The sequence below is a fragment of the Hippopotamus amphibius genome, chromosome 15 (assembly GCF_030028045.1).
Source record: "Hippopotamus amphibius kiboko isolate mHipAmp2 chromosome 15, mHipAmp2.hap2, whole genome shotgun sequence".
NCBI lineage: Eukaryota > Metazoa > Chordata > Mammalia > Artiodactyla > Hippopotamidae > Hippopotamus > Hippopotamus amphibius.
The window spans coordinates 20,730,729-20,750,776 of record NC_080200.1 but is presented as its reverse complement, the minus strand read 5'-3'; the positions used below and the strand labels follow the sequence as shown (position 1 = coordinate 20,750,776).

General features: G+C 38.0%; 1 protein-coding gene across 1 annotated transcript; it reads left to right on the top strand.

Annotated features, from left to right (window-relative positions):
- The first annotated feature begins 329 nt into the window (after positions 1–329).
- Positions 330–18,443, top strand: LOC130836332 (olfactory receptor 2M3-like). Its single transcript, XM_057708386.1, has 3 exons — positions 330–557; positions 5,931–6,037; positions 17,510–18,443. The coding sequence occupies exons 1-3, from the start codon at positions 330–332 to the stop codon at positions 18,441–18,443; spliced, it is 1,269 nt and encodes a 422-aa protein (XP_057564369.1).
- The last annotated feature ends 1,605 nt before the right edge of the window (positions 18,444–20,048 follow it).

The window sequence follows — 20,048 nt, the reverse complement described above, 5'->3', positions numbered from 1 at the left end:
GAAATTGATATGCCTTCAGTAGAAACTGTATTTCAAATTTTGAAATTTGATCTTTTCTTGGGCTAGTGATATAAGGTACAATAGTCTTTCATGATGCTGGGTAGCAGCATCTGTGTTAGGTGTATTAGGTGCATCTTCAACTTACAATATTTTCAGCTTAGGATGGGTTTGTCTGTACATAATCCCATGGTAAGCAGAGGAAGACCTGTACATAAACGTCTCTGTGTGTGGGATTTGCAGCCTTTGGCCTAGCGGCAGCCTTGGTTCCAGCTGAGAACAGCAGAGGTGAAGGCCCCAGGACTCCACACACTGGGCAAAGCCCTGGCCCCATGGAGGAGGTGCCCATGTCCCAGCGCTGTGTCGTTGGCCCCAAAAGACCATCCCCTATAGGCAGAAGGGTGCCTCCTGCTGCAGAACTGCCCTCTCATGTGGAGCTGGTGCTAGAGATACCGTTCTCTGACTTTGGCAAGGCAGGCAGTCCCAACACCATCAGCGCTGCCTGCTCACTTCTGCCATCTTCTCAGCAGGTGCCCTGGAGCTCTGGTCCTGGCCTAGGGGTATGTGATTGAGCCAATGCACTCAGGCCTACAATGGAGCCCCTGAGGGAGGAGAAGGATACCTGGTGTGGGGCTGGTCCAGTACAGCTGAGACACTTGCGGCTAAAAACAATGGTAGGAGGGAGAGACTGAAGCTGAGTCACCTTGGACCCTGAGGAGGCTGCAGAATGAATGTTGGGCAACACTCAGGTTGGTATATAATACATCCACCCAAAGACTCATTGACATTATAGTGAACCACTTGAAAACTTGCCTCCTTTAAGTGGCATACAACTGTCTATTATTTTTAAAGAAGTGTGTTGATTACTAAGGTCTACATGCATCTTAACAGGAAGAGCTAACAAAGAGCTCTCGGTGCCCAGCATGTTAATTACAGTTACTCATTTTATCCTTCCTGAAACCATACGAGCTAATAATATCAGTTCTACTGTAAGCTAGAAAGTCCCGTTGGCTTGAACTTCAAAATGAACCTAGACTACTGTATAGCACAGGGGACTCTACTCAACATCTTGTAATAACCTCTAAAGGAAAATAATCTAAAAAAGAATGCAAATATATATATACATATAATGTATATATATTTATATCTGAATCACTTTGCTGTACACTTGAAACTGAAACAACATCCTTCAATTTTTATAAAAAGACAAAAAAAAAAACAACACCCTGCCCAGAACCTGCCCATTTTTGCTGCTTCCTATATTTCCACCCTGGTCCACATGCCACGTCTCTTACCTGGATTACCACAAGAGCTTTGTGATGGTCCCTGCAGGGCAGCCAGGGTGGTTCTGTTTTTAAAAGGGGCAGATCATACCTCCTCTCTTCAAAACCCTACCTACCTCCTCACAGAGGCTATCAGTATTATTAACTAAAGACATTATTAACCATGCTGGATATTACAGCCCCAAGACATATAGATTTTATACTTGAAAGGCTGTACATTTTCACCCTCCTTACTCATTTCACCAATGCTTCAACTCCTGCCTCTTGCAGCCAGCAATCTGTACACTGTATCTATGACTTTGGTTTTGCTCTGTTTTACATTCTACATATAAATTTACTCATGAAGTAATTGCCATTATCTGTCTGACTCATTTCACTTAGCATAATGTCCTTAAGGTCCATCCATGTTGTCACAAATGGCAAGATTTTCCTCTTTTTTAAATAGCTAAACAACATCCTATGGGTGTGTGTGTGTGTGTGTGTGTGTGTGTGTGTATTTACATATCACATTTTCTTTATCTGTTCATCCATTGCTGAACTCCTAGGTTGTTTGCACATCTTGGCCATTATAAATAACATTGCAATGAATATGAGATATAGATATTTTTGGGGTTACTGTTTTATTTTCTTTGGATAAATACCCAGAAGTGGAATTGCTGGACTTTAGGGTATTTCTACTTTTAATTTTTTGAGGAACCTCCATAAGTTTTTATAGTGGCTGCATCAATTTACACTTTCACCAATGGTGCATGAGGGTTCCCTTTTCCCAACATCCATCCCAACACTTGATATTTCTGGCTTCTTTTTTAACAAGCATACCAACACGTGTGAGGTGACATATCATTGTGGTTTTAATTTGCATTTTCATGATGATTAGTGAGGTTCAGAATCTTTGCATGTGCAGATTGCCATTTTCTATGGAAAAATATCTCTTCAGAACATTTTACCCATATTTTGATGGATCTATTTGGCTTTTATTGCTATTGAGTTATATGAATTCTTTATATAATTTGGATATAAACCCCATATCCAATATGTGATTTGCAGATACTCATCCCATTCATTAGGTTGTCTTTTCATTTTGTTGATGGTTTCTTTTGCTCTGCAAAAGGTTTTTAGTTTCATGGAGTCCCGCTTATTTATTTTTGCTATTGTTACCTTTATTTTTAGTGTCAGATCCAAAAACTGATTGCCAAGACTAACCTCAAGGAGCCCCTTTTTTATGTTTTCTTCTAACAGTTCTTTGGTTTCAGGTCTTACATTCAACCTTTTAATCCATTTTGAGCTAATTTTTGTTTATGGTGGAAAATAATGGTTCACTTTCATTCTATGGCATGTGACTGTCCAATTTTTCCAATAGCACTTACTGAGGGACTGCCTTTTTCCCCCTTTGTTTTCTTGGCTCAAAATATTATCCTGTAAACATGTGGGTTGAAGTTTAATAGGGTCAAAATTTATTTGACAGTGTATGCATGGGTTTATTTCTGGTCAGTTTTGTTCCATTGATCTATGTGTCTGTTTTTATGCCAGTGCTATTGTGTTGTCATTATTTTATAGCATTGTAATATAGTGTGAAATAAGGGAACGTGATGCCTTCAGCTTCGTTTTTTCTTCTCAAGATTGCTTTGGCTACTTGGGGTATTTTGTGATTCTTTAGAAATTTTAAGATTGTTCTATTTCTGTGAAAATGCCATTGGAATTTTGATAGGGATTGCATTGAATCTGTAGATTGCTTTGGGTAGTTTGGACATTTTAACAATATTAATTTTTCCCATCCACAAGCAAGACAATTTGTTTGCATCTTCTTCAACTTCCTTCATCAATGTCTTATATTTTTCATTGCATAGGACTATCATATACTTGGTTAAGTTTGTTCCTAGATATTTTATTCTTTTTTGATGCATTTATAAATGAAATCATTTTCTTAATTTTTTAATACTTTGTTATTTGGGTATAAAATGCAACAGATTTTAGTATACAGACTTTTTTTAAACCTGCAACTTTACCAGATTTATTGATTAGTTAATAGGTTTTTTAGTGAAGTCTTTAGGGATTTTTAATATAATGTCATGTTATCTGCATATAGAAGATAATTTTTCCTCTTCCTTTCTGATTTGGATCACATATATTTCTTTTTCTTGTCTAATTGCTGTGGCTAGGATTTCAAATGCTATGTTAAATAAAAGTGGCAAGAGTGGACATCCTTGTCTTGTTCCTAATCTTAGAGGGAAAGTTTTCATCCTTTCACTGCTGAGTATGTTGTTCACTGTAACCTTGATATATATGGTCTCTATTATGTTGAGTTGCATTCCCTCTATACACACTGTTAAAAGTTTTTACCTGAAATAGATGTTGAATTTTGTCAAATGCTTTTTCTGCATCTATTGAGATAATCATATATTTTTATAATTCATTTTGTTAATGTGTTGTATTGCCCTGATTTACTTGTGGATGTGGAGCCACCCTTACATCTCTGGAATAAATCCCACTTGGTCATGGTGTATGATTCTTTTAATGTGTTGTGCAATTTGGTTTGCTAATATTTTGTTGAGGAATTTTTCATCTAAGTTCATTCGGGTATTGACATGACATTGTCTTTTCTTGTGACATGCTAGTCTGGTTTTGGTATCAGGGTAAGGCTGACCTTGTAAAATAAGTTGAAAATGTATCCCCTCCTCTTTTGTGTTTTGGAAGAGTTTGAGAAGGTTTGATATTGATACTTCATTGAATGTTTGGTTCTGGACATTTTTTGTTCAGAGGTTTTTGATTACTGATTCAAGCTCCTTACTACTAATGAATCTGCTCAGATTTTCTCTTTCTTCCTGTTTTAGTCTTGGTTATATTTTATGTTTCTTGGAATTCATTCACTTCCTCTAGATTGTTAAATTAATTGGTATATAATTGTTTATAGCAGTCTTTTATGATCTTTTATATTTCTGTACTGTCATTATAATGTGTTTGTTTCCTTTCTGATTTTACTTTTTGGTGCATTCTGTTTTTTTACTGGTGAGTCTAGGTAAAGTTTTGTCAATTTCATTTATCTTTTTATAGAACCAGTTCATAGTCTCATTGTTCTTTTCTACTATCTTTTAAACTTTTTCATTTATTTCTCCTCTGGTCTTTGTATTTCCTTCTATTTTCTGTTGGCTCATTTGTTCTTTTTTTAGTTCCTTAAGGTGCAAAGTTATGATATTTATTTTTCTTTTTTTCTTTTTTTTAATGTGTGCATTTATTGCTGTGAACTTTCCTCTCAGATTTGCTTTTGCTGCATCCCATAAGTTTTGGTGTGTTGTATTTCCATTTTTACTTTTGTCTCAAGGTATTTTTTGTTTCTTTTGGTTTCTTCTTTGACCCATTGGTTGTTCCATCCCATGTTATTCAATGCCACATATCAATGATTTTTTCAGTTTTTTTCTTTTAATAGATTTATACTTTCATATCATTGTGGTTGGAAAAGTGCTTGATATGATTCTATCTTGTTAAATTTAAGAATTTGTTTGTGGCTTAATATATGATCTATCCTGAGGAATGTTTTATGGGTCTTTGAGAAGAATATGTATACTGCTGCTTTTGCACAGACTGTTCTGAATTTGATCTACCATGTTATTTAAGGCTAATGCTTTCCTACTGAATTTCTGTCTGGATATTGTATTCATTCATGTAAGTAGGGTATGAAAGTGACATACTATTATTGTATTGCTTTCTATTTCTCCCTTTATATCTCTAATGTTTGCTTCATGTACTTAGCTGCTCCTACTTCCGATGTATAAATATTTTCAAAAGTTATATTCTCGTTAGAGTCCCCTTTATCATTATGTAATGCCCTTCTTTGTCTCACTACAGTCTTTGTTTGAAAGTCTGTTTGTCTGATATAAGTATAGCTACCAAGCTTTTTTCTTTGTTTCAGTTTGCATAGAATAGCTTTTCCAATCCCTTTGATTGCAATCTGTGTGTCCTTATATCTGAAGTTAGTCTCTTGTACGCAGCATATAGATGGCCATTCTTTTCCTTATACAGTTTTATCTTGATTTACATTAGTGTTTTTGAGAGTATCTCTTTGCATACCATTTTTCAGCAGCTCCTCTAGGTATTGCATTGTATACACATAGCTTTTCAAGATCTACTGCTATTGCCATTTTATCAGCTTGAGTAAGTGGAGAAAATTTATGTCCCTTTATGTCCCTTTAGCCAACCCACGTGTAATTTAATTGTTTCAAATATTTCTTGTCTTTATTGAGAACCACATTAGATGATGTAATATTTTTTCTTCACCTTGCAAACATATTTCAGAAAACTCAAATGGAGAAAGTCTACTGTATTTCACATATTTTTGTTCTTTCTCTAGTCTTTTTTTCTAAGAACCCTTATCATTTTTTTCTGTTTAGAAGTCTTCTTTTAGTTCTTCTTTTAGGTAGGTTTTCTAGCAACAGATTTTCTTAGATTCCTGTATTGTATTTCATTTCCCTTTCTTCACTGAAATATATTTTCACAAGATATCAAATGACAGATTTTTTCTTTCAGGACTTGAATAATACTGAGCCACTTCCTACTGCCCTTCACTGTTTCTGATAAGACACCTGCTGTCAAATGATATGTTGTTCCTTTATGTAGTCATTTCTCACTACATTTATAAATTCTCTTTGTGTTTAGTTTCCAAAGTTTGGCTGTGTTGTCATTGCATGGGATTCTTTGGCTTTATCCTTTTTGAGGTTCATGCAGCTTCTTGAAGCTGCAAGTTTGTTTGTTAGCCACATTTGGTGAGTTTTTAGCCATTATTTCCTTTGTATACTTTTTCAGCTCCACCCATTTTCACCTGCCTTCTGGAATTCTGAGAATATGATTGCTAGATCTTTTGTTATAGTCTTAAATGTTCTGCATCTCTGGTCCTTTTATTTTTATAGTCAAATTTCTTTCTGCTGTTCATATTAAGTATTTCCTCTTGTTCTATCTTGAAGTTCACTGATTCGTGTGACTTCTCCATTTTGTTCTTGAGTACACCACTGGATTTTTAAATTTCAGTTGTATTTTGAGTTCAAACAATTTGCATTTGTTTTTCTTTATATCTGCTATTTCTTCTATTTTTTATTTGCCTCAATTCTATTTGTAATCTGCTGTGGAAGTATTTTTATCTTGGATGCTTTAAGATCTTTTTATATATTTTGACATCTCAGTCACCTCGATTTTGCTCCTGTTGCTTTTTTTTTTTTTTTTTTTGCTCAGTTTGAGTTTTACCTGGATTTTGCTGTGATGAGTGATATTTCGTCAGAGCTTGGACATCTTGTGTATTATAAGACTGTGGTTTTCAATATTGTATTTTTGTAGGCCTCCTCTGAGACTGTTCCTTTGGATAAAAAGGAGGAGGTCACCACCTCATTAGTGCCAGGTGGATGTGGAAGTGCAGTTTCTCTACTCAGCTTCTATTTATACCAGAAGTTGTGGTGGGAGCATCCCATGTAGGTCTTTTTGAAGAATTGACACGCAATTGTGAGATGAATATCTGTGTTACCACTAGCATCTTTTTCTAATACCTTTATGATATTAGTATAATTTCACCAGGTTTCTTACGGTTAATGTTTGCAAGATATTTTTTCTCTATCCTTTTCCTTTCTTATATATTCTTTAATTTAGAGTGAGTTGCTTATAGAAGTAGTTTAACATAGGCTCTTTCTACTTTTTAAGCCTCTGGCAATATCTTTCTTTTAATTGGAGTGTTTAGTCTATTTATATTTATTGTAGCTATTGCCCTGGATGGATTTAAATCTTCATTTTGCACCTTGTTTTATACTTGTATCATCTGTTCTTCCTTTAAAAAAATTACTTTTCCTATTGGCATTCTTTTACTTACTCTCTTTTTTTTTTCTTTCTTTTTTTTTCTTCTTTTCTGCCACACAACATGACTTGTGGGATATCAGTTCCCTAATGAGAGATGGAACTCAGGCTGCATCACTGAAAGCCTAGAATCTTAACCACTATGGCACCAGGTAACTATATGTCATTGTCTTCAATAATCAAAACTGTCACTCCACTTCATCCCATCAAAGGATATTTTAGGCATACAATTTTGTTAAAATTTTATTTTTTAGTGGCTGTTTAATATTTACAATATGCATCTTCTACTTCCTACAGTTTACAGATTGATTTAATGTTGTGTCAATTTAGGTACAATATAGAGGATTTACAATATTCTAAATCCATTTATGTTTTTTCTGGCTATTGTGTTATTGTCATCTGTTTATTTCCACATATGTTTAAGTCCCAGTGAATTTTTAGTATTATCATCTAGAAACAGTGTGGTATTTTAACTCTTTAAAGAAAATATTGTTTGTTATATTTACTCACATTTACTGTTTTATTTTTTGCTGCTTTTCATTCCTTGTCTTGCATCTTTATCATTTCCCTTTAGCCAGAAATACTTCCTTTATTTTTATTTTTAATTTTTAAGCTATTGATTGGAATATATTGCTTTACTCTGTTATGTCAGTTGTGGCTGCACACCAAAGTGAATCAGCTATATTTATACATATATCCCAATATCCCCTCCCTCCTGTAACTCCTTCCAACCCTCCCTATACCAGCCTTCTAAGTCCTCACTCATGATTGAGTTTCTCTCCCTGTGTTATGCAGCAGCTTCCCACTAGACATCTATTTTACATTTGGTAGTGTATACCTCTCAATGCTACTCTCTCATTTAGTCACAGCATCCCATTTGCCCCCCACCCTGTGTCCTCAAGTCCGTTCTCTACATCTGCATCTTTATTGTTGCCCTGTCACAGAGTTCATCACTACCATTTTTTTTTTTTTTAGATTCCATACATATGAGTTAGCATGTGGTCTTTGTTTTCCTCTTTCTGGCTTACTTTGCTCTGTATGACAGACAGTAGGTCCATCCACCTGATTACAAATAACTCAGTTTCATTCCTTTTTATGGCTGAGTAATATTCCAACATATATATCTGCCATATTATCTTTATCCATTCAACCATTTCAGTTGCTTTCATGTCCTCACTATTGCAAGTAGTGCTGCAATGAACATTGTGATACACCTATCTTTTTGGATTATGGTTTTCTCAGGGTATATGCTCAGTAGTGGGATTGCTGAGACATGTGATAGTTCTATTTTTAGTTTTTTAAGGAACCTCCGAACTGTTTTCCATAGTGGCTGTACTAATTTAAATTTCAATCAACAGTGCAGTAGGGTTCCCTTTTCACCACATCCTCTCCAGCATTTATTATTTCTAGGTTTTTTGATCATTGCCATTCTGATGGGTGTGAGGTGATGCCACATTGCGGCTTTGACTTGCATTTCTCTAATGATTTGTGATGTTGAGCGTTTTTTCATGTGTTTGTTAGCCATCTGTATGTCATCTCCTTTGAAGAAATGTCTATTTATGTCTTCCACCCGTTTGTGGATTGGGTTATTTGCTTTTTTGGTATTAAGCTGCATGAGCTGCTTGTATATTTTGGAGATTAATCCTTTGTCAGTTGCTTCATTGCCAAGTATTTTCTCCCATTCTGACAGTTGTCTTCTGGTCTTGTTTATGGTTTCTTTTGCTGTGTGAAAGCTTTTAAGTTTCACTAGGTCCCATTTGTTTTTTCTTGATTTTATTTCTATGATTCTAGGAGGTGGGTCAAAAAGGATCTTGCTTTCGTTGATGTCACAGGATGTTCTGCTTATGTTTTCCTCCAAGTGTTTTATAGTGTCTCCCCTTACATGTAGGTCTTTAACCCATCTTGAGTTTAATTTTGTGAATGGTGTTTGGACGTGTTCTAATTTCATTCTTTTATATGTAGCTGTCCAATTTTCCCAGCACCACTTCTTGAAGAGGCTGTCTTTTTTCCATTGTATATTCGTGCCTCCTTTATCAAACATAAGGTGCCCCTATGTGTGTGGGTTATCTCTGGGCTCTCCAGACTGTTCCATTGATCTATGTTTCTGTTTTTGTGCCAGTACCATACTTTCTTGATCACTGTAGCTTTGCAGTATAGTTTGAAGACAGGGAGCTTGATTCCTCCAGCTCCATCTTTCCTTTTCAAGATTGTTTTGGCTATTCAGGGTCCTTTGTGTTTCCATACAAATTGTAAAATTTCTTGTTCTGGTTCTGTGAAAAATGACATTGATAATTTCATAAGGATTGCATTGAATTTGTAAATTGCTTTGGGTAGTATAGTCATTTTTACAATGTTGATTCTTCCAAACCAAGATCATGGTATGTCCCTCCATCTGTTTGTATCATCTTTGATTTCTTTCATCAGTGTCTTATACTTTTCTGCATACAGGTCTTTTGCCTCCTTAAGCAGGTTTAATCCTAGGTATTTTATTCTTTTTTGTTGCAATGGTAAATGGGAGTGTTTCCTTAATTTCTCTTTCTGATCTTTCGTTGCGAGTGTATAGGAATGGGAGAGATTTCTTTGCATTAATTTTATATACTGCTACTTTACTAAATTCAGCGATTAGTGCTAGAAGATTTCTGGTAGAGTCTTTAGGGTTTTCTATGTATCATATCATGTCATCTGCTAGGAATGACAGTTTTACTTCTTTTCCAATTTGGTTTCCTTTTATTTCATTTTCTTCTCTGATTTCTGTGGCTAAAACTTCCAAAACTATGTTGAATAATAGTGGTGTGAATGGTCACTCTTGTCTTGTTCCTGGTTTTAAACCGAATGCTTTCAGACTTTCACCATTTAGAATGATGTTGGCTGTTGGTTTGTCATATATGGCTTTTATCGTGTTGAGGTAACTTCCTTCTCTTCTCATTTTCTGGACAGTTTTTTATCATAAATGGGTGGTGGATTTTGTAAACTGATTTTTCTGCATCTATTGAGATGATCATATACTTTTTATCCTTCAATTTGTTAATATGATGTATCACATTGATTGATTTGCATATATGGAAGAATCCTTGCATTCCAGGGAGAAAACCCACTTGATCATGGTGTATGATCTTTTTAATGTGCCGTTGGATTCTGTTTGCTTGTATTTTGTGCAGAATTTTTGTATCCATATTCATCAGTGATATTGGTCTGTAATTTTCTTTTTTGTGACATCTTTGCCTGGTTTTGGTATCAGGGTGATGGTGGCCTCATAGAATAAGTTTGCGAGTTTTCCTCCTTCTATTATATTTTGGAAGAGTTTGAGAAGCATAGATGTTTGCTCTTCTCTAAATGTTTGATAGAAGTCACCTGCAAAGCCATCTGGCCCTGGTCTCTTGTCTGTTGGGAGATTTTTAATCGCAGTCTGAATTTCAGTACTTGTGACTGGTCTGTTCATAGTTATTATTTCTTCCTGGTTCCGGCTTGGAAGATTGTACTTTTCTAAGAATTTATCCATTTCTTCCAGGTCATCCAATTTATTGGCATATAGTTTCTTATACTAGTCTCACATGATCTTTTGTATTTCTGTGGTGTCAGTTGTTACTTCTCCTTTTTCATTTCTAATTCTGTCGATATGTGTCTTCTGCCTTTTTCCTGATGAGTCTGGCTAATGGTTTATCACTTTTGTTTATCTTCTCAAAGAACCAGGTTTTAGCTTCATTGGTCTTTGCTGTTGTTTCCTTCCTTTCTTTTTCATTTATTTCTGATCTAATCTTTATGATTCCTTTCCTTCTGCTCACTTTTGGGTTTTCTTGTTCTTCTTTCTCTTATTGTTTTAGGTGTAGGGTTAGGTTGTTTATTTGATATTTTCCTTATTTCTTGAGGGAGGATTGTATTGCAATGACCTTCCCTCCTAGAATTGCTTTTGCTACACCCCATAGATTTTAGGTCATTGTATTTTCATTGTCATTTGTTTCTAGGTGTTTTTGTATTTCATCATTGATCTCTTAGTTATTTAGCAGCATGTGGTTGAGCCTCCATGTGTTTCTATTTTTTACAGTTTTTTTCTTGTAATTGTGGACAGAATTTTTCTTTCTAAACTTTAAATATGTTTTTCCATTGCTTTCTTTTCCCCACTAGTTCTGATGAGTTCAGGTGTGTATTTAATGGCAATCCTTAATTATGATGTGTCTTGTTTTCTTTGGTTACTTTTAAAACTTTCTCTCTACTATATGTTTTCAGCAACTTGATAATAATATGTTGAAGTCTGTTTTGCTTTGTTTTGTTTTTTTTTTAATCATTCAACTTGAGTGTTCCTGAGATTGTTGCATCTTTGAGCTGGCATTATATATCAATATACTGATGGGAAATTTTAGGCCATTACCTTGTCAAGTGTTTGGGGGAAATATTTCCCTTTTCTCTTTCTGGGACTTCTCAACACATTTGTTGCATTATTTGATATTTTCTCACAGGTCTCTAATACAGTTATTTGTTACCATTCAGTTCTCTTGCTGCGTTTAGCTTGAGGACTTTCTCTTGACTTGTCTTATAGTGCAGGGGTCAGGAAACTATGGTCCATGGACGAAATATGGCTCACTGCCTGTGTTTAAAATAAAGTCTTACTGGATTAAAGCTACAGTCATTCATTTACACATTGTCTAAGGCCACTTTTGTGCAAAAATGGCAGATTTCAGTAGCTGTGACATAGATCATGTGGCTTGCCATGCCTAAAAATATACTATCTGGTAATGTAGAGAAAGTTTGACAATTTCTGTTGTAGATCACAATTTTTTTTCTTCTATTATATCCAAGATGCTCTTAATCTCATCCACTAATTTCTTCTTTAAGATTGTATTCCTTAGGTCTAGAATTTCATTACTGTTCTTTCAGAACTTCCATTTCTCTCTTTTAATTTTACCCCATACTCATCTCTACAGCATTTAACCTACTTACACTAGTCATTTAAAAATTCTTATCTTCTGGAGTTTTCCTGGTTGCACAGTGGTTAAGAATCCACCTGCCAATGCAGGGGACACAGTTTTGAGCCTGTTCTGAGAAGAACCCACATGCATTGAGCACCTAAACCTGTACACCACAGCTACCAAGCCTGTGCTCTAGAGCCCACGAGCCACAACTACTGAGCCCACATGCCACAAATACTGGTGCCAACATGCCTAGAGTCTGTGCTCCAAAACGAGAGAAGCCACCACAATGAGAAGCTCATGTAACACAGCAAAGAGTAGCTCCCACTTGCCACAATTACAGAAAGCCCTCACACAGCATCAAAGAGCCAATGCAGCCAAAATAAAATAAAATAAAATAAAATAAATAAATATAAATTAAATTGTTGTCTTCTAATCCTTAGTCTTTGTCAGCTATGGGTCCACCTGTATGGATGACATTTTTTCTTGGCAGGTAAAAAGTTTTTCTTGCCTTTTTGCATGTTTTGTAATTTTTTAACAATGAAACTGTAGAAGAAAAAAACATGCAGAGGGCTTCTCCACACCCCCTTTTTGGAAATAGTTTTAGACTTACAAAAAATTGCAAGATTAGTACATAGAACTGTATGAATTTTACAGATAGGCCATTTTGAAACCACTTTAGAATGCTTGCTTCACCTTATTCAATCTCTTTCTCCCCTACTTTTATATATAGATATAATTACTTTTTTCAAACTAATAGAGAATAGGTTGCAAGTGAATGCACCCTGAACCCCTTAAAATGTTGAGCAAGAATGGTCCCTTACTTAACCACAATTCAGTTATCATGTTCAGGAAATTTAACATTGCACAATACTCTTTCAAAGTATGGCTCATATTCCAAATTAATCAATAATCCATATGGTGACCCTTTTGGAGCCCCCAGAACGAGATCTAGTCCGAGTTTCATGGAGACTATAGTCTCCTTTCACATGGAACAGTTTCTCAGCCTTTTTCTTTCTTTTGTCCTTCATCATGTTGATGTTTTTGAAGAATGCACGCCTATTATATGATCAAATGGCCATCACTTGAGATTCTCTGATGCCTCATGGTTAGATTCAGGCAATGCACTTTTCTTGGACTACTCCATAATTCATGTTGTGTTCTTCTCAGAGAATCACATTCTGAGCACATGACCTTTTGCCCCTTTACTGTTGATGCTAACTTTGACCAGTTGCTGTGTGCTTACTTTTTCCTTTGTAATTGGTAAGTGGTTATGTGGAAAGTTTAAGGCTGTTTTTCCTTAAGCCGTCCCCCGTTACAGCATAATTAGCTTCCACTGGTGCATTCCTGAATAGTTCAACTGTGATACTTGCAAAATGGTTAGTTTCCTAAGCCCATACTTTCCCTATACTTATGAGTCAATATTTTACAGTAGGGAAACATTTTCCTCTCTTCCCTGTTTTGTGACTTACCTACCGATTATATGTTTTGAAGAGAAGGAGAATATGATGCCTCAAGATGTTCCACTTTGCTAAATCAATTATTTTGAACTAAACACATTTGAAACGCAATGAAGGCTTGGAGAGGTTTTCTCTGAACTCCCCTTATGTGTCTATAAACATATCCTACAAAGGAAGGTGGTTGTCACAAATCCCCATCTTTCTATAAACCACCTACTCTCCCTTAAGTGGCCTATAACCTCACTCATCTTTTGCAATTAAGATCATATTAAATCTAAACACTAAGTCAGCTTAGAGTTATTCAGTCTCCCCAGTTATCTCCCATGTATACAAAAGATATACATGTTAATACATTTCTGTTTGTTTTTCTTACATTAATGAATCTTTTATTACAGCTATCAGCTAAGAACTCAGAAGGTTAGAGTGTCTGCCATTGCGTCCCTCCCAAAATGCAAGTATAACGGCTGATTCCCTTGCTGTACCAAGGTCTGAATGAATACCTTTTACTTTTCTCATTTGACTGTTCTTCATTTATAACCACAATGCTAAATAATTATTTGTTGAATGAGCAATGAAAAGCCAATAATTGAGAAGAAAAATTATAGGACACCAATTGAGTACAAGGTTTGAGAAGAACTGACTAAGCTCCACTTCTTGGCATTCATGACTAAATTCCCAGAGTGTAGCCAGTTATTCACTCTGGCAGGCAGTAGTGATCAATTCTCCCCCAGCTCCCATGGGTGAGGCGAGGGTGAAGACCCCTGTGGGACGTGGAGGTGGATGAGTGAAGAGATGTGTCATGGATGTTTCTTCCTTTGTTTAGAAGGGAGTCTGGGGTATTTTTCAAAGCCCAGGCTATGGGAAATGAAATTTGTCCTGAACCATTTCATTAATTTTGGCTTCCTCATTGGGATGGAGCTTCTGTCTGGTCCCTGAGGTCATTATGAGCTGAGTTGGGCCTCCAAGGATATTTCCTCAGCAACCAGAGGTGTAAACCTGGAACATGAGGTCATTAACTTTGTAAGATGTAGAAGAACATCTTGGATGGTTAATTCTATAAATTTTTATTTGGAGCCATGGAACTGGAAGACAGTCTGTGTCTTAGGATCTTTCTCAAGCCATCAGTTACTCATGTATTTCACTGAGGAATAGATTTTTGCATATTTGTTGATTCTGATGCATTTCTGCTGAGCTCCACAGAATGGAGTAGATGCTGAACTGTGGAGAGCTGAATGGCGTGGTAGGTGCTGAAGGGGATGAGGGAAGACCGGACACATGAGGGATTAAAGGTGACCAGGATCGGGAAGAAGTAGATTTAACTTCTAGCTTCAGCCTATAAAGTGTCAAGCTGCACACAGAGACAATTTTGCTGCCAAAGGCTGTCAGCATCAGAGACCTGAAAGATGGTAATCCTAGTTTACTTGGGCAAACTTGTTATCATTGCTTATTTGTTCTTCAATCTCTGGACTCAGTTCCAAAGTAGGCAAACAGACCTGGTGGGTCATTGCCACATGTGTGCCCTCATCAGTCTGGTATCTGTGGCTTTTCTTCATTCCTGCCTTTGCTGATTTAGAAATCTACCTCCCTGGGCTGTTTTCTGGCTTCCTTTGCTGGCATTTCCCTGTAACTCGCTATGTCCCAGGATTTGCCTGTCTGCTGACATGATCTTCCGCCTCTAGATACCTTTCTCACTGATGCTAATGTGAAAATGGCATTGTGCATGCACATTGTCCTAAGCCAGTTTGTGAACCTATGTCCCATCAGAATCACCTGGGGAGCTCTTAAAAAATCATCTATGGTGATGCTCCATCCAGACCCAGTAGCCAGACCACCACGGGGTGGAACCAAGGCACATGTACATTTTCAAAAACATCTTCTCATATGTCTTAGAGACATAAGCATGACCCCAGTCATGCTGCAGGACCCCAGGAATCTCACTGTTGCTTCTTTTTTTTTTTGTCTGTTCATAATTATCCTCCTATAGCAAACTGTTTCCATGGTCTTTGTTACTCTTTGATAGCCTTTCCAGTTTCTATTATCTGAAATTCTTGAATTGTAATTCTGACATAATGCACACTCCAAAACAAACAAACAAACAAACAAACAAACAAACAAACATCTCTGGAGGCCTACCATTTGTGGAGTGAGCACAGGCTGTTCTATCCTCGGTAAAGTCAGTGAGTGTCACTGATTCTTAAAACAGTCACATTTTCAAACCAGATGAGAGGCCACCAAAGTTAGGTACTATGTGAGTTTACTGATGGACAACTGTGTCCAAGTCTCTGGCCTCACACACCCCACGGTCCAATTTGCAGGTGGGATGGGTGGTTGGCATATGTCCAGAGAGGCATTTCTGAGCTTTTGAGGTTCTCATGATGCATTTGACAGAATAAAGCTCTGTAACAGTGTCTCTTGTGTTGGGAAAATGTAATTAAAAACCTAATCTTACCCATACCCTGAAAAACACTCCACAAAAGTAGAAGAGAAAGAGAACAGTCTTATATTTGAATAAACATTAAATCAGAATATGGTGTGAATCACAGGTGATCTGCTCAGAGATTGCAAAGACAGAAGGATTATCACCCTTTTTTATAGTGAGGCTGTGACAACACATTATACACATGCTCTCAAGCTAAACTATTACTAATCCTCAATGAAGACGACTTGGCAGCACTATTTGTCACACAGAGTTTATTCCCATCACACCTGGTAAATGGGGTGACTTCTGTTATTTAGCTAGGTTTATCCAAAGCAAATACAAACTTCTCACATGTCATGACAAGAGATAATTCTACAACTTGGAGCAAGGTGCACTTTGAAGTTAGGGTCCTGTCCTCTTACAGAGCCTGAGAGGTAAGGACTCTATCTTCCTTGATGATTACATTTCAAACAGATGGTTTCTAGGTTCTTGAGAAGACATTCCTGGGTCAGAAATCTGGCTAGAGTTCATTTTACTTTTAAAGATTTACATATATTTCAGAGAGAGAAGGAACTTACACTTGCACGTTTTTAAAGTACTTGCTAAAAAAAAAAAATGCACTTGCTAAGGAAAGTGGGTGTAGGAGTCTTTTCCTTTCTTTTTAATTTGTATTTGTCCTTACACCTGTCACCCCCTTTCCCACCTGCTTCTCTCTCCACCCCCAGTACTCACTTCCCCCTGTCAAAGAGGAAGAAACTTTCCTCTGCCTCTCTGGGTTCTTCTGGCTGCTCTAAGAATTAGATTGACATGAGACAGGTTCACAGGACAAAATCAAACATAGGTTTAATAGCATGCATACTTGAGAGAGACGGGAAAACTAAGTAACTCACCAAAAGGGCTAAAGCCCTCCTCTTAAATACCATCTTCAGCTTTCAAGACAAAAGAGGATTTTGGGGTAATGGTTTGGGATTTCAAAGGGAGGAAGGCAATTCACATGGAAAAAAGCCAAAGTTTGGTATAAAATGTTTGCTGGGCCATGTGGTGACAATGGGACACAGAGTCCTCTCTGATCTCTAGATCCTGCCTAGAGTTTCCCCTACACATACACACTTGGCCATGTTCTTTGCAGATACCTCTGGTGATAGCTCTACTCTGGGAAAAGACCTCTATTGAAATTCTTTTAGGCACTTAGGGAGAAGGTCAAAGTTTCTTCTTTAGTCTTTTGGGCCTTGAACGTTTTCAGCTCGAAACTCCACATGCCAAGAGACATTTTCGGGTGACAAATTCTGTTCCCCTACATCTTCTCAAATCTGTGTCCCCTTCTCCTACATCTACAGCTATTCACCTGTTACTTACTACCCCTTTTCTCTCTCCCCCTTGCATTCCCTGAAGCTCCTCCTCTGGGGGCTTGCTCCCTAGTCTTTCAGGAGAAATAAAATCAAATCCTGAGGACAACTGAGAGGAAATGGATTTTCACTGCAGGAGGAAAGAATGGGTTATAACAGTGGGCTGGGCACTGTCCTTTAGAAGACACAAGAGACAGTTATTTTCCTTGTATGATGGAGATGCCAGGTAAGTCGTTTTGTTCTTATGTTTGCTCCTTTATTTTTCACTCAGGGTCAAGGCCGTGGACCTCTGGAACCATACTTCCCTATCAGACTTCATCCTTTTGGGTCTGTTCAGCTACTCACCATATGACTTCTTCCTTTTTTCCCTTGTCCTTCTGGCCTCTGCTGCCGCCCTGGCTGGAAACATCCTCTTCCTCCTGCTCATACAAGCTGACAGGCGCCTGCACACCCCGATGTACTTTTTTCTCAGCCAGCTCTCCATCATGGACCTGACCATGATGGGCACGGTGGTGCCCAAGATGGCAGCCAACTACCTCTCGGGCAGTAAGTTCATCTCTTGGGGCGGCTGTGCGGCTCAGGTCTTCTTTGTGGTCATCGTAGGAGGAGGGGAGTGCTTCCTCTTAGGGGTCATGTCCTATGACAGGTACGTGGCGGTATGCCACCCCCTGAGGTACCCTGTGCTCATGAACTGGAAGGCCTGCTGTCTGATGGCCTTGGCATCCTGGATGGGTGGAGTCGCTGACAGCGTGATTTATGTGGGTGTGGTCTTCACTTTCCCCTATTGCAGCTCTCTGCAAGTGGATCACTTTTTCTGTGAGGTCCCAGCCCTGTTGAGGCTCTCTTGTGCTGACACTTCCCTCTTTGAAGACCTCATCTTCACTTGCTGTGTGCTCATGCTGCTGCTGCCCCTGGGGGTCATTGTGGCTTCCTATGCCCGAATCCTCATGGCTGTGATTAGGATGCCCTCCACGGAGGGGAAACAGAAGGCCCTGACCACTTGCTCCTCCCACATGGCTGTGGTGGGCCTTTACTATGGGGGAGGCATATTTAACTACATGCAGAGAGCTTCTGCTAGGACACCAACGGGAGACAGAGCCATCTCCATCTTCTACACCATCCTTGTCCCAATGCTCAACCCACTCATTTACAGCCTGAGGAACAGGGAGGTAATGCGGGCCCTGAAGCTGGTGCTGGGTAGATAGAGAGTGTAGACATGCACACCCTTATTGGGCTTCCTCTTATTGCCATAAAATCTGTCTAGGGAGTGGATTTGTGATCTCCGAAGGAAATGAATTTCTCCTCGGGATCAATAACAAGATGTCAGTCAGGTTTAAGGCACAGAATAACAGTTTATTAAGAAGAGAGCACAACAGCTTCTGGCACAGACACCAGAAGGGGGTGGAGAGACCCGCGAAGGGTTTCCCATGGGTAGATTATATACCTTCAGAATAGAGTTAATTATAAGTTCCACCTGTAGCTAAAGATTTATTGTTTTCTCAGGAACTCACAGACATTGAGATAACTATCAGAACAAAGGTTCATTTTACTCAATGATCTATTACTTTTCACTTGGCCTTTACTCTAGTTCCCTTGTGATCACAGGAGAGAGTCATAAAGTCCAAACTTAAAGAAGGAGTAGGATTAATCAATATTAGCTATGTTTTTCCAGTTCTTCCACCCTCCCCCGGCTGAGTTAGCCCCCAGAACTCTCATAATCCTCCCTCTTTGAGTTGGAAATTAATCCCATTGAGAAAGAGGCACCATTTTCTTCTAACTACTTCCTGCTGAGAGGGGGTGTTGTCATTTAAGGAAGAGCAGCATTATTTCCATCCCTTCTGGGGGACCCTGGATCAAAAGGGCCTAAGTAATATCCAGTATAGGCTGGGGGATAAATGGAAGAATGTTCCACAATCATTTGTAAGTTAAAGGCTCACAGCTGACTGAATATTATTTTTCCTATACAGTTAAAAAGACAAGGAGCAAACAATAAGAATAAATGATACATATAGTAGCAGATAATAACATTCTCCCCCATGATGATCAGGTAATCCAGGACCTAAAATTATCATAAAGGGAGACTTCGGGTGAGCTTAAGGACTTTATCATTTGACTCATTGGGGTTAGTATAATGGGTCATATTAGAACTCTCATCTGGAATATAAGTACAACAGTCAGTGTGAATGATTGCACAGGTTCCTCCCTGAGCTGCTGTTATTATGTCTAAAGCCATCCTGTTCTGTAATACTGCTCTTTTTATTTGAATCTGCTCTGTGTTAAGGGCTTTTGTGGCCATCAGGCTGTTATTTAAGTCTTGGTGAGTAAAATTTGTCAAGGTCTCTACTCTAATCATTATGTCAGTAGTACCTAAAGTGGCACAAATATAGCAGCCAAGTAATCATACCATTGAAAAATAGAACAAGTCCATCAAGTCTGCAAGTAGGGCAGATTAACAGGTGCTTCAGATAGCTCAGTTAAAGGTTTTTCCTGGGCAAAAGCTAGACCGAAGGTGCATCAGCCCACCCATCCTGGGGGTAGCCAGGGCCTTAAATTAGTTCCACATACCCAGTGGGTTCCATTTGGAGCCAACCATCTCCAACCAGGGTTAAATTTCCAATCGGTTCCAGGCCACAATGTAGTGGCATTAGGATCATAAGTTACATTCATAGTGCCAAATAAATGAGGGCTATCTCAAAAGCCTTGGGGTAGCACAGTCCAAGTGAGTTGAACAGCCGGTTGGGTAGGGTCCTCAAAGGCAAACAGAAATTGACTTTTGGCCTCCAGTGGAATACAAAAGAAAGCATCTTTTA